This window comes from Eschrichtius robustus, chromosome 19 (assembly GCF_028021215.1).
Source record: "Eschrichtius robustus isolate mEscRob2 chromosome 19, mEscRob2.pri, whole genome shotgun sequence".
In the NCBI taxonomy this organism is placed as follows: Eukaryota; Metazoa; Chordata; class Mammalia; order Artiodactyla; family Eschrichtiidae; genus Eschrichtius; species Eschrichtius robustus.
Window position 1 is genome coordinate 63882010 of NC_090842.1, and position 22416 is coordinate 63904425.

The 22416-nt window shown below is 52.7% G+C and overlaps 2 protein-coding genes across 2 annotated transcripts; both read right to left on the minus strand.

The window, feature by feature from the left end:
• Positions 1 to 254: 254 nt before the first annotated feature.
• Positions 255 to 6535, minus strand: KLK15 (kallikrein related peptidase 15). Its single transcript, XM_068527164.1, is given in 7 exon segments — positions 255 to 598; positions 1248 to 1384; positions 1506 to 1651; positions 1653 to 1758; positions 2050 to 2206; positions 5044 to 5122; positions 6471 to 6535. Coding segments are annotated over 7 exon segments (843 nt in total). The 3' UTR covers positions 255 to 445.
• A 3903-nt stretch (positions 6536 to 10438) lies between these two features.
• On the minus strand, positions 10439 to 15485 carry KLK4 (kallikrein related peptidase 4). Its single transcript, XM_068527613.1, is given in 8 exon segments — positions 10439 to 12393; positions 12396 to 12414; positions 13037 to 13173; positions 13261 to 13338; positions 13341 to 13510; positions 13946 to 13954; positions 13956 to 14106; positions 15425 to 15485. Coding segments are annotated over 8 exon segments (756 nt in total). The 3' UTR covers positions 10439 to 12262.
• Between the last annotated feature and the right edge of the window lie 6931 nt (positions 15486 to 22416).

Consider the following 22416-nt stretch of genomic DNA (forward strand, 5'->3'; position numbering starts at 1 on the left):
CCTCATTTAATCCTCACAGCAACCCTCTGAGGAAAGCAATATGAGATGGGGGAAACCCAGGCTGACTGAGGTTGGGTCTTTTGCTCAAGATCAAATAGCTGATCCTAGGTGCTGAATGAACGTCAGGGCAGTGGGTGAAAAGGAACAGTATATAGTGGCTGTGAGTTCCCCACCCAGTCTGTGGCCCCCATTTCCCTTCATCCCCAGAAGTAAGTTGCAGAAACTTCCACAGAGAAACTTGCATCAGTGTTTTCTGTTATTCTGGTATCAAACAGGTGACCTGGAGCACCAGCTCTGGTCTCAGATGGGCAAGTCCTTGGCTAACCTCTGGGTCTTGGACAGGGTCTTGGGGGATGGCCCAGTTCTGTTCCAGGTCAAGATGGGGCTGCTGGCCAGCCATGGGGGCTTCTGTGTAGTCAGGGACACAGGTGGTAGGCCAGAATAGTCAGTTCCTCTTCATGGTTTCCTTGATCCACTCCAAGTAGCTGCAGACTTTGGTATAGACACTGGGCTTGGTGGTTGTGTCGCAGGGGACATCACCCCAGGACACAATGCCCTGCAGTACATCCCCACAGACCAGGGGTCCCCCGAAGTCACCCTGTAGGGAGAAGGGGAAGACTGAGTGGGAACCTTCTGGATCCAGTGCCCCCATCCCCATCCTAAACACCATTCAGAATCTCAATCAAAACCCAATCCAACCCCACCCCAGGCCAACCCACCCCAACTCAACTCAATACAACCCAGTTTAATCTAAATCAATCCATCCTCACCTCAACCCAACACAGCTCAATACAACCCACATCCAATCCCACCTCCCCACAACCACAACCCAACCTGACCCCCACATCTTTCCTATTCAGAATCTAACCTAACCCATGCCCATTCTCATTCCAACACAACCCAGCCCCGATCGTCATGTCTCTTGCCCCCCAAACAAAATTTACCCCCATCCCCAGTTCAACCCTGATATATTTCCCATCTGAGATCAAACCAAACTCATATCCATTCTCAACGCCAGCCCATGCCGTCCCAAACCTCATTGCCTCCCCAAACACAACCCAAACCCATTGCCTCTCTAACCCCAACTCCAACCTCACCCCCATTCTAACTGCCCTTCCTCCTCCATCCCCGAAAACGCTCCTTAACATCTTCTCTGGCCCAAAGCAAGCAAAACCCTGCCCCATTCCAACTCCCAGACCTGTTCCCCTCTCTTCCCCCTCCTTCCATGGCTCCCTGTCAGCTCTGACCTCACAGGAGTCCGTGCCTCTGCCCTCCACGCCCGCACACACCGTGGTGTTCACCAGGCGCCCTGCATAGTCCTTGTTACAAGATGTGGTCCAGATAATGCTGATGTTGGCCCAATGCAATGTATCTGGGAGTCTCACTGGGGAGGACAGTAGAGTGGGAGCGAATCCATAACATTTCAGGCCCTCGTTCCCTCCGCCCAAGGGCCCTGGACAATATGGTCCTCGAGGCCTGACATCCAGTTCCGTGTTTCCATGCACCTTGTGACACGGGGCTCCCTGCGGCCCCAGGCTTGTTGTCGGACACCAAGCCCCAGCCAGACACCACACAGGCCTCGCTGGGCTCGGGGGAGCGCGTGGGCAGCGGGACCCGGGGCACTTTGGTAGAGACGCGCGCGGGCCGGGTTACGCAGTAACAGGATATCATGACGGTGGCTCTGCGCTTCGTAACGCGCATGTGGGACAGTGAGAGAAACAGCCCGCAGTTGCTCCGGGCCATCGCGCTGGCGCAGCTCTCACGGAGCTGTGCGGGCGAGTGGTTAGCCGCAAGCGGGGTGCGGAGCAGACAGAAAGATCAAAGAGTGGGCAACTTTGGGTCCCCTGACCCTTTGGGAATCTGGAGATCCCATCAGCCTTTCCGCAAGGCCCCCGAAGCCAATAGTTTCAGCCTCTGCCTCTCAGAGACCAAGGTGCCAAAGTCATGCGCACACCTGGAACTCAATCCCCAGGCTCCAGCTCTTTTCCTCAGAATCCGTGATTCTCAGATCCCTAGACCCTCCCGCCACGCCCCCTCAGGACCCCAAGCCTTCATACCGCGATTGGCAATGGGCTGCAGAGAGCACCCAGCGCGGGGAGATGAGGGAACCACCGCAGTTACAGCGTCCATGCTCGAAGAGGGCCACCTGCCATAGCTGGGAGTGGGGCGCACACTTATCACCCCTCAGCACCTTGTCACTGTCGTCCTGGGCCACTGAGAGAGGAGACAGAGGAAGACCCCCGAGGACAGAGTCCTTTCCCTTGCACCCTACGCCTTCCTTGTACCCTGACCTCACTACACATTTTCCACCTGTTGCCTTTCCCCAACTTCTTAAGATGTCCCTGCTGTTGATTTTTAAGCACCGCCTTCTCTCTAGCTTTTACAACTGCTGCTTGTTTTCTCCAGAACTGTCCCTCTGCCCTCGGCCCCCACTCGTTTGCTACAGGACTCCAGGAGAGAGAGGACAGGGAGAGGACCAGAGGGCAGGAAGTCCTCTGGGATTGGGAGTAGAGACAAGGACAATGGATACAGGTCCGGACAGATGGTCACTTGGAACCAGCCATTCAAGGTCACCGAGCTGTCACAGACACCAAAAGGGTGTGGCCACTCGATTTGTGTGGCACACATTCTTGGCTCCAGAGTCTGGACATCTCAGCCAAATGCAGTATCTTACAAGGACACACATGTAGCCACAAAAGGTCATGGGCAAACATACAGGCACAACCAGTCTTCCAAACTTAGGAACTGATATGGACAGCACTTTCAGCTGAAATTCATTTGCACGTACATGGGTTGCAGCTTCAAGAATCACAGCACAGAACTTCATATGTGTATGTGAATAAGGATAGTTAAGGCATGAGCATGTGTGTGTATATGTGTGCACACACACACATTCACAGACACAGGTTTGGACATAGAAGCTCAGACCTAAATTTACAGTCTCCAGCGTGGATCTGCATATACTAGGCCACAGACTTGCACACTTGCACACGGGGTCTGAACAACAAGGTGAGGTCCTTAATAAGGGTACACAGGGAGAGACACCGATACACACTCAGGTCCCAAAAGACTTGTCACCAACATGGGTCTATAGTATAGCGGTTAAATCTGAAGTGATAGAGTAAAAAATCCTGGATCCAAACATATTATCTGTGAGACTTTGAGCAAACGGACTGTTCTGTGCCTCTATTTCCTCATCTGTATAATGGGATTGTTGTAAGAATTAAATGCGAAAGAGAGCAAGAGAGAGAGAGAGAGAGTGAGAGAGTGTGTGTATGATGCCTGGCATATTGTAACTGCTTTAAAAATATTAGTTATTTTAAACAAAGAGCATATAGATTTATTTATGTAGACATATGTGTGGATGTTCAGGTTGTGGACACAAATTTAGCCAAAGTAAGCCAGACGTACGTGCAGACCCAGATAAAGATCGTCAAGGTCAAAACTGTTATTCGTTCCCAAGTCACTTTGTGGAGATTCAAAGTTATAAAACCGACCCAGAGGGCCAGAGCTCAGATGTGGACCCACTAGATCAGACCCAGGGAAACATGGGACACAAAGGTGGCATTCAAGGTCAAAGACACATTGCTCAAGACACAGGCAGCCAGGTCAGGACATACTTATCCATCTCTAGATCAGCCCCCAAGTCACTCACTTGGTGTTCAGGGTCACTAATTGAGTTTCACAGTTGGGGACCTGGTTCCGACATGTGGGCAGGATGTAGACACAAAGGACTTTGCACACACACATGCCCCTTACCCACACTGCACCGTGCACGAGGACATGCACAGGGATGCGTCAAGATCATAGGACATGACCCCCTACACTGGGCAATGTGGATATGTCCCCTCAAGGTCACAGCCAGGCACACAGACACCCGCACTGGGGCAAGATTTGCACAGCCACTCCAAATGCCCACACTCTACCTGCCAAGGTCAGGAACTGGGCCAAAGGCCCTGGCAAGGCGGCGGGAATGCGGATGTGGTGGACAAGGGGCTTAACAAGGGAAGGGTGGGGTCGTCCTACAGAGAAGGACAGAGGGCGCAGGTTGAACAGCTGGGCACTGAGGCCGCCCCTGGCCAGTCCAAGCTGGAGGAGGGCGGAGGCCCTAGCTGGGTGCAGCGGGCAGGTGGGGGGCAGGGAGGAGAGAGCACAGAGAGAGCCTGAAGGGAGGCTGGCAGCAGGGGGGAGGTCTGAGGGGGCCCCCAGAAGTGACGGTCATGCGGGGGGGGGGGGCGGTTAATAAAAGTCCACCTTCAACTTCTCCAGGGTAGAGGTATCAGGTTACAGTTAATTTCTCCACGGGTCGTGGCTGAACATGGTCTGGAGCTCTCCTGCCACCTGGGGTCACCTTGACCTAGTGGCTGCCCCTCTGTGAGCCACAGAGGACGAGATGAGTGCTGGGCGCTCTGCCTGGAATATACCAAGTGCCCAGCAAGGCTAACACACCTTGACGGGGCGGTACCCCGGGCCGGGACCACATTTAATCCTCACAACAACCCTGTGAGGGAGCATCTGTTGTTATCTCCATGGTACAGTTAGGGAACCTGAGTCACAGAGACGTTAAGTAACTAGAAAGTGGCAGAGGCAGGATTTGAACCCAGAGTCTGTGTTCTTGAGCTTCCCAGCATGTATTTAATGCTTAGTATAAGCTTTACCTACATCGTGCTATTGAGCCCTTACCATTATTGTTGCAGGTAGGTGCTGTCTTCTAAAGAAGGCGCTTAAGGACCAGAAAGGTGAAGTAATTTCCTCAAGGTCACACAGCAAGGAAGGGGCAGCCCCAGAACTCGAACTCAGGTCTGTGTCACCCAAGGGCCATGTTCATTGTCATGGGGACTCCAGAGCAGCCCCAGGCCCCTGACAGCTCTTGGGGTAGGGTGAGGACCCAGGGGTGTCAGCATGTGGCGGGGGTGGGTGTGGGGGAAGGATCCTCAGATGGTCCCCGAGTGAGGGAGGCGCTGGCAGACTGCAGGACCCAGATAGGCTGGGGGGATTAGGTGGTACTACACTCCCACAGACCCGGACCTGACCTGGGCCCACCTCACCTGTACACGTCAGCAGGAAGGAGAGGGTGAGGAGAAGCCACGTTGCGAAGGAGGGACCAGGGCTCTGCTGATGTCTGGGGAGGGGAGAGAGCGAGCGGGTGTGAGGTTGGACCCTCCTGCCCCCACCTGGATCCCTCCAGACACAAACTCATCCCACCTGCTCTTAAGAACCCCCTTTTCACCATCCTTGTTCCCCACCCCAACCTGCTCTTCCTCCCAGGCTCCCCATCTCCCAAGGGTCTGCTGTTTCTCCAGGCACCGGGACAGACTCCCAGGTACACCCACAGCTTGGCAGAGCCCAACACCATCCACTTACCCCAGAGCTTTGGCTCAGGATACATGCTTTCCCCAAACCCCATACCAGCCTCCTATCCGGCCTCTTGGGTCCTCCTTTCTAAGTCCGTCCCTCCACTCAAGTCCCACTCCCCTCACAGCCTGTACCCCTACCTGGCTCCACAGGACCCCCCTACACCCAGAGCTGGCCAGGTCCCTTTTCCACTCACAGCTCTCTCAGACCCCTGGCACCCCCAGGATAAAGTCCCGGTCCCCCAGCCTCACTTGCGAGGCCATGAGTGGCTTCTCCCCTTCTAGCCCCTCTGGCCGGGTCTCTCCTGACTTTGCCCGTCTAGGCTATTTCTTCCCATTTTCCTTCTTGCAATTTCATGCCTCCACACTTCTGTTCAGACGGTTCCTCCTCCCAGGTATCCTGGTCCCTTCAAGGTCCACTTCCTCCTGGAGGCCTCTTCTGACCTCCCTGAGTCAGTGGTGTCTGCCTCCCCTTCCAGACCAAGAACTCCCTGAAGGCAAGCCCAGCCTGACTGGACTCTGGACCCCCAACACTGCCCAGAGCTAGGCAAGCTTTGGGCTTGAATTAAAGCCCTTTCCCCCTGCATCTTCCAAATTCCTATTTGTCCCCTGAGGCTCAGCCCCCACCTCTTCTGGGAGACCCTGATACCTAACAGGTATCTCTTCTGGGGCCTATAGTGCCTGTTCTGGTTCCATCCCCAGGAATGCTCAGGTCAGGTCCTCTCCGTGTCCCCAGCACTGCCCAGCCAGGGGCCCGGCACACAGGAGGCCTCAGGGAGATTGTGCTGAGCTGACCTGCACCCATGATAACTCCTGACCTTGTTCCTGGCTCCGGTACAAGTGCTTTAGAAGACGTCCTCCTGATTTACTCCATCCCCTCCCCCACCTCACCACTGCAGCTCCCTCTTGCATCTCCAGGACATTTTCTTGGTTCAGGTTCAACTCGGTGCCTCAGTAAACAACACATGGACCTACCTAGGTGCCCTTGACATGCAAATCCCTCAGGGCAGTCCATGTCTGCTCCCTGGAACCAGGGCATCCCATGTCTCCCCTAGACCAGCGAAGACCTGTGTCTCTCCTCACTCCAAACCCCCTGCCCCATCTCAAAGATCTCACCCCCTCCAGATCCTCCAGCAACATCTGGGGTAGCTTGGAAGCCAGAAGAAAGCGAGCAGGCACATGAATGCCTGAATTTATAAGCTCCCAGCCGCACCCGGGTCTTGGGGGAGGGGGATAGGGTGAGGTGGGAAGTGGCTGAGAGGTTTACAGGCAGGGATGCCTAAGTGGCTGGTGGGGTGGGGGACAAGACCTACTGAGCATTTATTAGGCTGAAGCTTTTGTCTGAGTCTGTGAGGAGGAATTTCCCTACCAAGGGCAGTTTGTCAAGCGGGAAGAGACAGTAGGGCAAGAGCAGAAAATTGGAGGAGATCAAAATATAGAACCAGGAGTCTGGAGCATGTAACCTGGAATTTGGGGTCTGGAGTGTGGAAACTGGATTCTAGAGTCATACTTCTTGTGCCTGGATTAGGGGTCTGGATCTTGGATTCTGGAGCTGGACCAGGATCCCCAATTCTGGATCCCTGATTCTGGATTCTGAACCCTCTATTCTGGATTCTGGATCTTGGATCTCTGAGTCTGGGCAGTGGATTCTGGGTCTGGATATCCAATTCTGGATGTTGGATTCTGGATATATATCCCCAATTCTGGATCTTGGAGTCTGAACCTCCCAATTTTTAAAAAAAATTTATTTAATTTATTTATTTTTGGCTATGTTGGGTCTTTGTTGCTGCATGCCGGCTTCTCATTGCGGTGGCTACTCTTGTTGTGGAGCACGGGCTTTAGGCGCACAGGCTTCAGTAGTTGTGGCTCACAGGCTCAGTAGTTGTGGCTCACAGGCTCAGTAGTTGTGGCTCGTGGGCTCTAGAGCGCAGGCTCAGTAGTTGTGACACACGGGCTTAGTTGCTCTGCGGCATGTGGGATCTTTCCGGACCAGGGCTCGAACCCGTGTCCCCTGCATTGGCAGGCGGATTCTTAACCACTGCGCCACCAGGGAAGCCCTGAACCTCCCAATTTTGGATTCTGGATCTTGGATTCTTCATCTTTGATTCTGGATCTCCAATTCTGAATTCTGAGTTTGGGGCCTAGAATCGGGCACTCATGACCTGAAGTTGGGAGTGGATTTTGGAATGTGACTTCTGGAGTTTGGGTCTGGACTCTGGCCTTTGAGTGACAGGTCTCAGTCTTGGATTCTAGATCCAGGGCCTCTGAATCTAGAGTCCAGACTAAGAATCTGGAGTCTGATGTTTGGAATCTAGGACTTGAGGTTTTGGGGCCTGGAATATGAATAATAGATTTTGGATTTTGAGTTATGGGGCCTGGATTCTAGAGTCTGGGTCTAGACTCTGAGGGTTCATGGATTTACTTTGGAATGTGAAGTATGGAGTTTCAAAGCTGCATTGTGGGGACTTCCCTCGTGGTCCAGTGGGTAAGACTCTGCGCTCCCAATGCAGGGGGCCTAGGTTCGATCCCTGGTCAGGGAACTAGGATGCCTCAACTAAGAGTTCTCCTGCTCAAGAGAAGAGTTCTCCTGCTCAAGAGTTCTCCTGCTCAAGTTCTCCTGCTCAACTAAGAGTTCTCCTGCTGCAACTAAGACCTGGTGCAGCCAAACAAAAAAACAAAAACCAAAAAAAAAAACCCCAAAAAAACCCAAAAAACTGCATTGTGTATTTAAGCGGCTGGACTAGGAGACAGGGGCCTGGCTTCCATGATTCTGAGATTCCTAGACTCTTGACTCTAGAGCATGACTTTAGAGACTGGGAGACTAGAGTCTTTATTCTGGATCTTGCAGTCTTCATTCTGCATCCTGAGGCTTGAAATCCGGATTCTGTTTTCTGGAGACCGGAGATCATCATTAAGATGACCCAAAGCTTTGGGAATTCAAATTTGTTTTCCAGTGTCTCAGTACCATAGAGGGTCCTGGGAAATTGTCTAGAGTCTATCATGCCTTGTTTAAATAATGAGGAGGCACAGGTAGAAGGAGATACTGACCTCAGATCACCCAGTGAAAGATGGGACCTATTATAAGCATAGTTTCTCCCTGTTTCTGGAAATCCATCACATATATAGGAAGGGGCTGCATGATTGGGGCTGACTGTTAAGGACATCAGTGGCCAATGCTTAGGGGTCGCTGACCCTTGATTTCCACAGAGATAATGTGGGAGAATGATGGTGTCTAAGCCCCCAGATGTCTTTCAGACATTCCAGAACCATAGACCCTTAGTTATTCCAGAATCCTAGGGTCTCAGTCATTCTAGAACCACAGACCTTCAAAAGCTCTAGAATACCAGACCTTCAGATTCTAGAATAGAAGGGCCTGAGCTATTCTGGAAATCTAGGTCCTCAGATGCTCTAGAACCCAAGATGGTAAAATAGTCTAGAACCACAGATCTCTAGACATTCTAGAACCCTATCATCTTCAGATGTTCTGGGACCCCCAGATAATTTGTCTTCCCAGGCTAGAAGCTATTCTAGAACTACTTTGTCCCTTCATTTTGCCACAAATTCGTGCTCAAAGTCTTTGGACTCACAGTGGGCCACAGCTTCAATTGAGCAGTCTCTGTTTATGGAGTGTTGGCCTGGCATTATCTCATTTATGCTTCTGACAGCCCCGTGAGGTGTTTATTATGGATGGCTTCCTCCTTCTTTTTTTTGGCTGTGCCGGCATGTGGGGTCTTAGCGCTGGCACGTGGGATCTTAGTTCCCTGACCATGGATCGAACCTGCGCCCCCTGCGTTGGAAGCACGGAGTCTTAACCACAGGACTGCCAGGGAAGTCCCTCCTCCTCAATATAGAGGAGACTGAGACCCAGAGAGGAGCATCGCAGCAAAGGTCACGACAGAGGGCGGGAAGAATCCAGTGTCTGTCTTTGGGAACACCTAGTTGGTCTGTTCATCTCTACCCCTGGAGGCACCTCCCCCTGTTGCAGCTGGGTGGTGGTGAGGGGTAATCATAACGAGGGCTTCCCGGGCGCCAGGCTAAGCGCTTTCCATCAAGATCACACATGCTCCTCCCACTAGCCCACACTGGCGGGTACTGTAACCGTCTCCGTGACGCAGATGGGACTCTGAACTCAGGCCAGAGCGCAGCCCAGGCTCTTACCTGACCTGTGCGCAGGATCCGCGGGAGGGCGCCGCGCCTCGCCTCGTCCCCGACACGGTGATGTCAACGCCCCTCCCCCGCACCGCCCGCCCACTCTGGCCGAGTTAGACTTGGGTGATCAACGCCCTCCTGGGCATGTCCCCAGACGTCCTTCCCCTCCACTAAGGCCTGCGTCCTGCCCTCTTCCTCCTCCTGGGAACACTCCCTAGAGTCTTTCCTTCATCAGCTCCATGGTTCAGCCATCAACCAAGCAGTTCTTCTCCATCCGACCCTGAATTCCAGCCTCGGGCAGGCACCTGCTCCTGGGAGGCACCCACCCCGGCCCGGGCTCTCCAGATCCCTCTCACTCACTGTGACCTAACACGTTTCTCTCTTTCCCCAAACTCTCCTCCTCCTTCCTCCCGTGTTTCCCAGCCCAGGGGCAGCCCCCACTGTCCACTCAGTCATGTGGCCAGATCCCCGAGGGTGCTGTCTCCACCCCTTCCCTCCCCTCATCCCCTACAGCCCAGCGGTACCCAGCCCTGTCCCGCTTCTCTGTCCCCTCGGTGTGGCTCAGGTGCTCCCCTCTATTCCTGGACCCTCACCCCAGCCTCCACCGCGGCCTCCCACCCTCCAGTCTGTCCCCTCCTGCCCATCACCAGTTGGCTTCAGAGGGTCTCTCTATACACTCAGAGCTGACCCTGCCCCTTCCCTGCTCACAACCCGTCCATGGAGACTTCCCATCACCCCTGGACAGATGCCTTCGGCCTGGTGTTTGAGCCCCTTTGGATCCCCCTGAGGGAACAAGCCTCATCTGGAACTTCTGCCCCAGGGAGACAGTCACTGCATCCTGCCCACTCTGGGAGGGGGACTGGACTTCTTTTTTTTTTTTCTTTTAAAATTTGTTTATTTTATTTATTTTACTTATTTTTGGCTGCATTGGGTCTTCGTTGTTGCACGCGGGCTTCCTCTAGTTGTGGCGAGCGGGGGCTACTCTTGGTTGCCGTGCGAGGGCTTCTCACTGCGGTGGCTTCTCTTGTTGTGGAGCATGGGCTCTAAGCGTGCGGGCTTCAGTAGTTGTGGTGCGCGGGCTTAGTTGCTCCGCAGCATGTGGGATCTTCCCGGACCAGGGCTCAAACTTGTGTCCCCTGCATTGGCAGGCAGGTTCTTAACCACTGCGTCACCAGGGAAGCCCGGGACTGGACTCTTGATGCCCCAGGGAACTCCTCATGTAGTGTCGGCCCTCCTCTAATTTCATCTCACCACAATCCCCCCTCCCCCTTCATTATGGAACCAGTCAAAAGTGGAGTTTCAGGGTCCTGGGCTCAGACCCCTGCTCCACTACTTGCTGTTTTGGAAATTCTGGTAAGTGCTTTCAGTTTCTCATCCTTAAAATCAGATAATTTTATTTAATAATAATCAGATAAAACCACAGAATTTTGCAAGGAGTAAGAGTTAGTGCGTAAGGAGCTAAGAGCACAAAGTAAACAATTCCACACGCACGAGCAGACAGTGGGGAGGAGAGAGCAGACAGTGGGGAGGAGAGAGCAGACGGTGGGGAGGAGAGAGCAGACAGTGGGGAGGAGAGATGCTCAAGGTCATCCAGGCTGCGGAAGTCTGGGGGGAGGGACAACAGAATGGTCCAGGAAGTCCTGTGTTTCCTTGGGTGTGAAACATCACCTCTCTGGTTATCACTGCGCACCCGTGATGGGGTCTTAGAGTGGGGGAGGAGTGGAAATCGGGGGGGCTGGACGAGGCAATATGCACAGAGCAGGTGCGTAAATCAAAATTAGGCCAGTGCGTGAAAGACGGGTTAACACAGGACGTGATTCAGACGCGGACTCTGGCTCCGGGCAGCCAGGTTCGAATCCTGCCTCCAACACATAATGTTGTGTGTCTTTAGGCAAGCCACTTGGCCTTCCTGTGTCTCCGTTTCCTCATCTGTAAGATGAGAATAATAATTGTTTCTGCCTCATAGGAGTGTTTTGAGGCATCAGTGCCTGAAATTCGTGCCTGGCACTTAATCAGTGCTAAGTAATCCCAGGCCATTATCAGTCCTGTTTTCCCAGAATGCTGGGGTGGGGTGGTTGTGGGGTCTTTCTCAGAGGACACAGTCAGGCAGCTGTAGATCAGGACTTGACGAAGCGAGGGCTCTCCATCTCTCAGTTTTGGCATCTCTCTCTGAAACCCCTTTATCAAGACCCCCGTTTTACAAATGGGGAAACTGAGGCCCAGGGAGAGGAAACAGATGTGTGAGGCCCCAGCTTGAGAGTGTGACATCGAGTCCCAAATGCATGCACCCAGGTAACTCTCAATCTTGTCAAATTGTAAAAAATTTCAGCCTACTGTATAGCACCGGGAACTCTACTCAATACTCTGTAATGACCTGTATGGGAAAAGAACTTTAAAAAGAGTGGATATATGTTTATGTATAACTGAATCACTTTGCTGTAAGCAGAAACTAACACAAATTTGTAAATCAACTATACTCCAATAAAAATTAAAAAAAATTTTTTTGGTCATGGGGAAACTGAGGCACAAGGAGGGAAAGCTATTTGCTGGAATCCCTTGGATGGGAGGGGAAGTAACATTGTGCCACTAGGGGGCACTGTGTACAGGAAGATATTCTTAGCAGAACTGGACTACTGGGGATGGGGGAGGGGGTCTAGACTCCTGGGTCTGAAGGAGGAAGGCACTGGGAACCCAGATTCCTGAATTCCTTCAGCAGCTTATATTTGGGGGTTCAGTTTCATGGGTCCCAGTTCCTGGAGTTAACTGGCCTGGATGGTTTTCTGTATCCAGTCTGTGAACTTGCAGAGGTTGGTGTAGACGCCTGGCACGTCGGGCTGGCCACATGGGGATTGTCCAAAGGACACAAGGCCCTGTAGGGACCCGTTGCAGACAGGGGGCCCCCAGAGTCACCCTGTTGTGGAGAGACAGAGAATGAGAATCCAAAACACAGAGAGATGGAGATAGATGTGAGATCAGAAAGGAACCAAATGAGGAGAAGCAATGGCAGGAGAGGGGAAAAAAAAGATAGCAACGTATTCCTTAAACGTTCCATTCTAGAGCCCTGACCGCACCAATTCTGCTCCTCTACATCCTAACAGCTGGTAGATTCTCTTGGGTTTATTACTGTTCTGTCTCTGTTTGTGTCCCTCCTTCTTTTTCTCCCCCTGTAGCTTATTTCTCTGTCTCAACGACTCCTGGAGTCTCTGTGCCTCTCTGCATCTCTTTGTACATTTTACTTTTGGTTTTTTTCCTATTTCACTTGGCATTTCATCTCTATGCGTCTGTGTATCTGTTTCTCTCTGGGTGTGCGTGTGTGCATGTGTGTTTCTGCCTTACTGAATCTGTCTTTCTCTATTTCTGTTTCTGTCTTTCTTTGCTTCTCCTTATTCCCGTGTCTATTTCTCTCTTTCAGTCTCTCTCCCCGTTCGTCACACTATCTCCCCGTATCTCTGTTTCTCACCACGGGTCCCTGTCCCCTCCCTTCTCCATCTCTCCCTGGATCTTCTCCCCTCTTCCCTTCTCCCATCTCTCACATGGCAGGAGTCCTTTTGGTCCTGGCCTCCGCCAGCGCAGAACATGCTGGGGTGGTACACGGGGCCATAGAGTTCACTGCAGATCTCCTTCGACACCACTGAGATATTCACGCACTGGAGCACTTTGGGCAGTCTGCCTGGGACGCAGAGCATCGGATCAGCCTCTCTGGCTGGGCAGAGAACCCCCTCAGAGAGGCCGGACACACCCACACTCCCGAGCTCACCATTCGCTAGCCGACCCCAGCCGGAAACGAGGCAAGAAAACCCAGCGGTCGGCCACTGTGAGGCGACGCTGACGTGCTGATGGTGTCAGACTGGGGCACCAGTTCTTCCAACTTGATGAGCATGAGGTCGTTGGCAAGAGATGGTCTGTTGTACTCGGGGTGCTGGATGGAGAGGTGAGCCGCCATCATCCGACCGCCTGGCTCTTGGTCGTCCTCGAGACTGTGCAGGCCCAGCCCGATGGTACAGGAACTGAGGGCCACAGGGTGGGGGTGGGGTGGGGACAGAATAGCTTTGTGGCTACTACACCGTTATCTCCATTCTCGCCTTCAAGCACAACCCCACCTCCAGCCCCTTACCCTAGCCCCATCTTCCTTGCTAAGCACCGCGTTAAGAGCTACCCAACCTAAGGCACGATCAATAATCCAGGGACAAGAACTTGCCTTAAGTCCCTAGTAACTCAGCAGTTGAGCTGGGATTTCAACCCAGGACTCTTGAGTCCTTCCAAAGCAACACATAGCTCCCGCCTCCCTCGCAGAGCCTTCCTTCACGCTGGTTTTCACTTTTAGTGCCCAGAGATTGAACCTATTAAGCGTTTTCCCGCAGCTCACCGTACATCCGGGTCCTCCCTAGGACCCAGGCCCCGCCCCCGTCCCCCCCACCCCCCCCCCCCCGCCCTGCACTCACTTCTGGAAAGTGTGCGGCTGACAGCACCCGTTGAGGAGGCACCAGGACGCCCCCGCAGAAAAATTCCTTTTCCAACAACAGTGCCGCCTGCCAAGGCTGCGAGTGCGGGTGGCAGTTCTCGCCGTTTATGATGTGGCTGCCGCCACCCCAGGCGAGGGATCCTGAGGGCGGAGTCAGGGCTGGGGGCGGGGCTCGGTGCAGGGGCGTGGTCAGGCCTGGGGAAAAGGCCCAGAAGGCTGGATACTAACTCCTGGGGGCGTGGTCTCGGCTTTTGGGGGGCGTGGCCACGGTGCAGGGCGTGGCCACGGTGCAGGGGCTCGATCAGGGCTTCCGAGGTCAGGAGGATGGGCTCAGGGTGGAACCAGGGCTTGTGAGAGCTTGGTGGAGGGGGGTGGGGGGAACCTCGGTCCAGGGGGGCGTGGTCAGGGCTGGGGGACAGACTCAGGAGGCAGGACTAGGCCACTTGGGGGCGGGGTCACAGTGCAGGCGGTGTGGTCAGGACCGCAGGGATGGAGTCAGGGATCCTGAGGGCAGTCAGGCTTTTAGGGGCGGAATCAAGAATGAGTGAGGAGAAGGGGGCGGGACCACAGTGCAGGCCTTTTACTCCACGGATCAGATTCCTTGGGGTGGGTTAGGATTCAAGAGGCGGAGATCAGAGTATAGGAGGTAGGGTCACTTGTCAAGAGGAGACTTTCAGCTGTAAGTGTGTCACATCGATCTCTGGGACCCGCATGTCACCTCTCTCTCTCTCTCTCTCTCTCACACACACACACACACGCGCGCGTGCCACGACAGGCTCGTGCACTACTGGGGCTACGAGCCTCCCAGCACAAGTAGACCCCCTCACACAAGGTGGCAGAGGCAAGGGCGACACAGCCAGATACTCGAGGCAGTGCCACACTCTATGGCCCTCCGAGTCTCTCCTTCCCTGGCTCAGCCTCCCCCATAGCAGCAAAAAGCCGGCTCACACAGAAACCCTATCACACCGTCCCGTGATGTGGCTGGCTGGGGGCCCAAGTGTCGGAGACCCAGGAAGCAGGCACAGATTGCCAGCGATGGGTGACTCCCCCAGAAGCACCGTCTCCCTTTTAGCGGCACCCCAGGCTCCCCAGGTCCTCACAGCATTGCCACTCTGCAGGATACTCAGAGGCACAGACTGTCAGAGTTGTTCACCCAATCACGCACCGACTCTCACGGGCACGACCACACACCCTGTCGTACTATGTCACACACAGAGGCATGCAGAGCCACACACACCGAGTACACAGGCAGCACACATGCAAACTCCCTGTGATACAAGGAATCGCAAGTGTGCATCTGGAGAGCAACGGTCACACAGTACTGTCACCCACGCAGCTTCAGGCACATCCAGGAGGACACTGAGTCATGCCTGCGCCGTAACAAACGCTGTGCCTCAGGCACAGACAGTCACACACCACACAAACACACACACACACACACACACACACACACAGATACCTGTGGCACTGACGAGGAGGTGGCACAGGAACCAGCCCCAGGGGTTTCCTGCCATGGTCATCCTTCAGCACCTGCATGAAGGTCAGTCTCAGGTGAGTCTGGGGGCCCTGCATCTGTCTCTTTCTTTCTCCATTCCTGCCCTCCCAGGATATTATTGGGCAAACAAGGACCTATACCACCCCTCCCCCGACACACACAGGCCATAGGGTCTGAGATCATGGCCCAGAGACCCACAGCCTAAAGAGATTTAGAGGCTGAGAGAGAAAAAGAGAGAGGGAGAATGAAGTGGAAAGAGAGAGAGAGAGAGAACTAGGTGGAGAGGAAGGGATGGAGAAGGTGTCTCTCCATCTATAAACTGGGCGAGGTAGGCGGATGGAGGAGACTGGACTCTCAGGGATGGAGGGAAGAAGGAGCACGTAAGCGAGATCATCAGAGACAGACTGAGAGGCAGAGTCAGGGAGAGAGAGATTCAGGGAAATAGAGAGACCAGGGGAGACAGAGGGAGAACTGGAGAGACACTCCTAACTAGAGACCTGTTTGGAGAAGAGACCTGGAGACACAAGGTCCGGGTGCTGGGCATCACAGGGACACGGAGCTGTAGAGAGAGTGGGTCACAAAGACTGCATGCTCTTAGGGGGCGGTGAGTGGGGACCTGGGGGCCACTCACCTGGCTGTCTCTGGGCTCCCGGATCCTGCTTTGGGCTGAGCTCCTGCCTGCTACTTCCGACAGGGGCCCCGGTGGGGCTTATAAGCATCCCCAGCTGGGCCGGCCTGCCCCCCAGGGACACATTCCTGGGGTCAGGTGCTCCCAGCTTCCAGCTCAGCGCTCTCAGGCTGCCTTGTGCCCGGCTGCGGTCAGGGAGCCAGAGGGGCTGGGAGACCCTGGCCTCACTCCCCCCTTCTTTCTTGGTTCTCTGTCAGGTTTCTTCTCTCTCTCTCTCTCTCTCTCTCTCACACACACACACACACACACACGCACACATTCTATCTCTCATTTTCTTTTTCTCTTATTCTCTCTCTCATTAAATCTCTCTCATCCTCCCTCCTTTCCTCTCTCTCCCGGCTGTGCTTCCCCAGCAAAACTTCCCAGATTCAAATCCCCAGCATTACGTTCTACCTTTGGAACCTTGGGCCGGTGACTGCACCCCTGTGAGCCTCCGTTTTCCCATCTGTAAAATCGGGGTAACCATTTTCCCTCTCTCCCAAAATGCATCCAAAGAGATAATGCAGGGAAAACGCCCGGACAAGGTGCCAGGAGTGTCCTAGGCGCCCAGGCAGTGGGAGCAGGGTGAGGTGTTGGCTCAACAAAGAGCTCCTGTCACGCTCTGCTGTCCGCACTTGAGATGCGGGAAGGGACAAGCAAATTCCGGTGCTGCTGGGGCTCACGTCCCAGCGGGGGAGAATGACAAACAGAAACACTACAGGGACAAGCAAATATCTGGTAGTAATGTGTGTGCAGAGAACGTGGGTGATACTAGAGAGTGACCGGGATTGGGTGGGGTGACTGCAGATGAGGGGGTGGTCGGGGAGTCTCAGAGCAGTCGACTTTGAGGCTGAGAGGCAGTGAGCTTTGCAGGAAAAAGAGAGAAGTTGGAGGAACTCCCGGGAGGTCAGGACGTGGCACTTTCACTGAGGTGGGCCCGGTTCAATCCTGGGGAAGCCTGGGGAAGTGGGGGGGGGGGAGAGAGAGAGAGAGAGAGAGAGAGAGAGAGAGAGAGAGAGAGAGAGAGGGAGGGAGGGAGGGGAAGTTGGTGTGTACGAGACAGAGTAAGGCGAGGAACGGGGCAGACTGTGCAGGGATTTGCATGCCAGGGGAAAGAGTTTGGGTTTATTTTCAGTGCAATGGATTTTAAGCACGAGGTAGGAGGGGCACGATCTTATTTATGTTTCAAAAACATCCCGCGTGGAGAATGATTGTAGAGGGTGAGATGGAAGCAGAGAGACCAGGGCGGAGGTGGGAGGTGGCAACAGCCTGGGTGGGGGATGCTGTGGTCTAAGGAGAAGAGAAGCACATACGCCCAGGGCTCTCGTGGGGGAGGGCCGGGGAAGTCAAGTACCAGCCGGTGGGTGGAAGGTGGGGAGGGAGGGAAAAGGAGGTAAGGATGGTGTCTCGGAAGCTGGGTCTGTTGGCGGCTCCATTTGTGGTGCCATTTGTGCGGAGGAGCGAAGAGGTGTGGGGAGAAGGGCTGAGCTGGAGGCGCCCATCAGGAGGCAAGTGGTTGAATGTGTGAGCACCACGGGGCAGACGGAGGTCAGGGCTGGTGAGAAACGGTGGGGAGTTGTCCTAGGAGACGTTGTGTCTAGAGCCATGGGGTTGGATGAGATCACCTAAGGAGCAGGTGTGGACGGCGCTGATGAGGGGCTGTGGGGACAGATGACGGTGCTGCTGAGGGATGAATGTCTGTGTCTCTCTGTCTCTCTCTGGCCCTGTTTCTCTCTGATTTCTCTGTCTCTAGCCCTTTCTTAGTGTCTGTCTGGTTCTCTGGCTCAGTCTCCATCTATCTGCCTGCATTCAGTCACCTGGGGGCACAGAGACCCTTGACCTTGCCCTGCTCCTGGGACCTGCAGCTCTGACCATGAAGATGGAGGAGGCCAGGAGGAGGGGTAGGGGTGGGGTGTAGAGTGGGCTCAGGCCTCACAGCCGCCCAGACGTGACTTAGGTCTGGACACTGGGAGGAGGCAGGTTGGGGCCAGAGTGAGGGACAGGGCTGGGGCGGCTGGAATAAGGGAGAAGGGAGTGGACGTGGCATTCCTTCGCCCTGTTCTGTGGCCTCACCTATGTCTTATCCTGCTCGAGGTTAGGCAGACGTGTCCCAGTTATTTGGGGATGAATCCAAGACAGAGTGTGTGTGTGGGTCACGCCGTGGACATGCTTCCAGCCTGGCAGGTGGGAATGACCCCAGGAGTGGGGATTCGAGGGTGAGAATCCAGGCTGGGGTGGGGGATGGAGAGAGGCAGAGACCAAGAGATACAGAGATGGGCAAAGAGATTGGGACCAGAGACAGAAATAAAACCACAGAAGGATATAGATAGAGACACAGAGAGAGAACAGGGAAAAGAGACAATGACAGAGAGATAAGAGGCAAAGAGAGACACAGAGAGAGAACAGGGAAAAGAGACGAAGACAGAGAGAGATAAGAGACAAGGAGAGACACAGAGAGACAAGAGACAAAGAGAGACAGAGACACAGAGATGGAGACAGAGACACAGAGACAAACAGAGACACAGAGGTTGACAGGAAGAAGACAAAGACAGAGAGAGACAGAGACCAAGGGACAGAGACCCAAATTGAGGCAGAGACAGACAGACTGGGACACAGAGGGAGACAGGGAGATAGAGACACAGAATAGAGGACAGAGAGATGGGCACAGACAGAGGCAAAGAGAAAATGACACACAGAGAGATTATGTAAGCATTCTGGAAGTCATTTTTTATTTTTTATTTATTTTTTAATTTTTTTAATTTTTTGGCTGCATTGGGTCCTTGTTGCTGCACACGGTGGAGGGTGGCCGCCCGCTTAGGAATGTCATCTGCCCTAAGGCCCAAGGTGGCCCTGACCATGTTTCCAGGGGTGTCTGACCCAGCCCTTAGGGAACTGACCCCTGAGTTCTACCTGGTAAACTCAGGAAACGCCTTCAGGCTGGGTTTGAACAAACTTGAGGCTGGGGGGAATTGACTGCCCCTATATCACTCAATAACTAAAGCTACTTTGGGATAGATTATATTACCCGAAGAGAAGCGTTTTCTTTCCTTATTAAGGGCAATGGGGATTCAGTAGGAAAAGTGCCTACTGAAGGCATGTCCCCTTCCTGCTCCTCTCCCAGGGGATAGAGAGGCCAGCACCAGGGGGTCTGCCCAGAAGCAGGGACAATGGAGAGGAGGACTTGGGGAGGGGTTTTTACTGGAGAGAGAGATTTGGAGCTTACTCCAGCCTGGAGACCTACAGGGAACACAGCCTGACCACTTGCGAGCTGGGAAAATGGCTGTGGGCTGTGGGGACCACTATGGGGGCATCTCCTAGCTACTTAACAGGGTTTGGGGCTGGGGGGAGCCTCAGCAAATATCAAAGGAGCAGAAGTTAAGGTAGTAGACCCCATGGACCAAAGCCCTGGACATTCCCTCTTTTTTTTTTTTAGCACCAAGCTGAGTTATGTCATCACCCTGCAGAAGAAGATGGGACCCTCTAAGTGGCAGACAATTTCCTGCCAGACTGGAGCGGGGGTGGGGTGGGGTGGGGGGAGGACCAGTGGATTTGGAACAGATTAAAATCCACTTAGATCTTCACTGTCCAAACAGCAGCCATGATAGGTGGCTATTGAGCACTTAAAACGTGGCCAGCGTGGTTGAAGAACTGGCTTTTACTATTTAATTTCATCTAAGTTAAAAATGTAAATACCAACTCTTGATTCAGTTATTGGGAAAGTTTTAAGTTCCTTGGAACCATCTGGGTACCTGAATCTACCTTTTCAACTCTGAGTTTTATAGGCTCTGAAATAAAGGTCAAGAATTCCTGATGAAAATTTAACATTCTAGTGGAGATGCTGCTGGAGGTGTGAAATAGTCACCAGTTTTTTAAGGCTTGGTATTAAAAAAAGTTGGGGCTTCCCTGGTGGCGCAGTGGTTAACAATCTGCCTGCCAATGCAGGGGACACGGGTTCGAGCCCTGGTCTGGGAAGATCCCACATGCCGCGGAGTGACTAGGCCCATGAGCCACAATTGCTGAGCCTGTGCGACTGGAGCCTGTGCTCCGCAACAAGAGAGGCCGCGATAGTGAGAGGCCCGCGCACCGCGATGAAGAGTGGCCCCCGCTCTCCACAGCTGGAGAAAACCCTCGCACAGAAACGAAGACCCAACACAGCCAAAAATAAATATAAATAAATAAATTTAAAAAAAGGAAACTATCTGTTTTAAAAAAATAATTTTATTTATTTATTTATTTTGGCTGCACCGGGTCTTAGTTGCTGCATGCAGGATCTTTAGTTGCGGCATGCGGGCTTCTTAGTTGTGGCATGCAAGCGGGATCTAGTTCCCTGACCAGGGATCAAACCTGGGCCCCCTGCATTGGGAGCATGGAGTCTTACCCACTGGACCACCAGGGAAGTCCCCAAAACAGTAAACTATCTTATTAATAATTTTGTATTGATTACATGTCAGAATGATCATAATTTGAATATATTGGGTTAAAATAAAATATATTACTAAAATTAAAATTTTACTTGTTTCTTTTTCCTTTTTTTAATGTGGTGTAAAAAATTAATAAACAGAAATCCCAATTAAATAGCGTCTGGAGACCAGAAGGGGGAGCTCTCATCCCCTGTGATGATAGTAGAGCCCAACAGGAAGAAGAAAGACTGCTCTTCTTTCCTGGCAAGGACTCAGCCAATGAAAAGCCAGGGACCCTTTGTTTACTCTAGCCCCCAACTTCCTTTGCCCCTCTATAAAAGCGTTCTCCTTCCCTTGCCGTGGGGGTCTTGCACATGGCTCTCCATGGTGGCCGACTCCAAGTTGCAATTCTCTGCTGATCCTGAGTAAACATATCTTTGTTGGAAAAATATCTGGCAGTCGATTTGTTTCAGGCCAACAGTGGCTACCAGAAAGATTTAAAATACGTATGCAGCTCCTGCTATATTTTGATTGGGCAGTGCTAACTTGGAGGAAATAGGAATCAAAGATTAGCAAAACAAAAAAGCTTAAGTGGTCTTAAGTGGAAACTGCCAGAAGCACTTTGTAAACAGGTGTGGCCGGGGACCAGGGAGGGTACTTTTTTCCCCCCTGCTTCTCTTGGCACCCAGGAGTGTCGCTGATCTTGAAAAAGAGCTCTAGAAATAGCAGATCTTTTGTCTGGGCTGATCTGCAAATAGCCTTCCGCTGTAGGAGAGACCTATTTAACATGTAAACCTGATCTGAAAGACTTCTGATCACCTTCAGAGTAGAAATTAGAATCCTCACCATGACCCAAAGGCCCACACACAATCTGTCTCCCTTTGTTCCTGCTTTGACCTCATCTCCCACCCTCTCCCCAGTGATTACTCCAGTCACACCTGCCTCCTTGATGTTTCTTAGATATGTGATGCACGTTCCCACCTCAGGACCTTTGCACTTGCTGCTGTTTCTACCCAGAATGCTCTATGCCCAGATAGCTACATGTCTCAGTCCTTACTCAGGCTTTTTCTTAAATATTCCCTCCTCAGATGAGCCTTCCCTGACTCCTCCTAGCCCCCACCCTCAGTCCCCACCTCCCCATCCTCCCATCTACAGTGGCAGGGCACAACCTTTAAAAGAATGACACAGCCCTTGGTTAGAACCAACTAGGTCCAAGATGGCAGAAGATTCAACTTCCAGTGGACCTTGAGCCTCATTATATTATGCTCCTTGTAATACATTAACAAATGCTAAATGACACACCCACAGGTGCCATGACAGGTCTGAGGCTGACCATAACAGGCCAAAAAGTGGGCGATGGCCCAATTCCTGGAAATCTCTGCCCCTTCTCCAAAATAGTTGGAATAATCCTCCCACTCTATAGCCCATGAAATTACCCAGCCCATAAAAACTAACCACCCCATATTTTGGGGTCTCTTGCCTTCTGAGATGGCCCACACTCTGTCTGCGGAGTGTGTGTCTCCCAGGGCCGCTCTTGCCGTTTGAGAAGGACCACATTCTGTCTGTGGAATGTGTATCTCTCTAAATAAATTTACTTCTTACCTATCACTTTGTCTCTCACTAAATTCTTTCTGTACTGAGACATAAAGATCCTGAACTTTTCTAGGTCCTGAGACCAGGTGTGTGATTTTAATTAAAAGGTAGTGGGTTCAAGTCCCAATCTGGGTTGTGCGGTTTCAGCTCCATTACTTCATCCTTATTATCAGTATACATACTCTGATTATATATACCCTTATATATTTATTACATATATATGATATATAACCTGATATGTATCCTGATTATCAGTATATATGCTTTGATTATCAGTGAAAAGCTTATTATCAGTA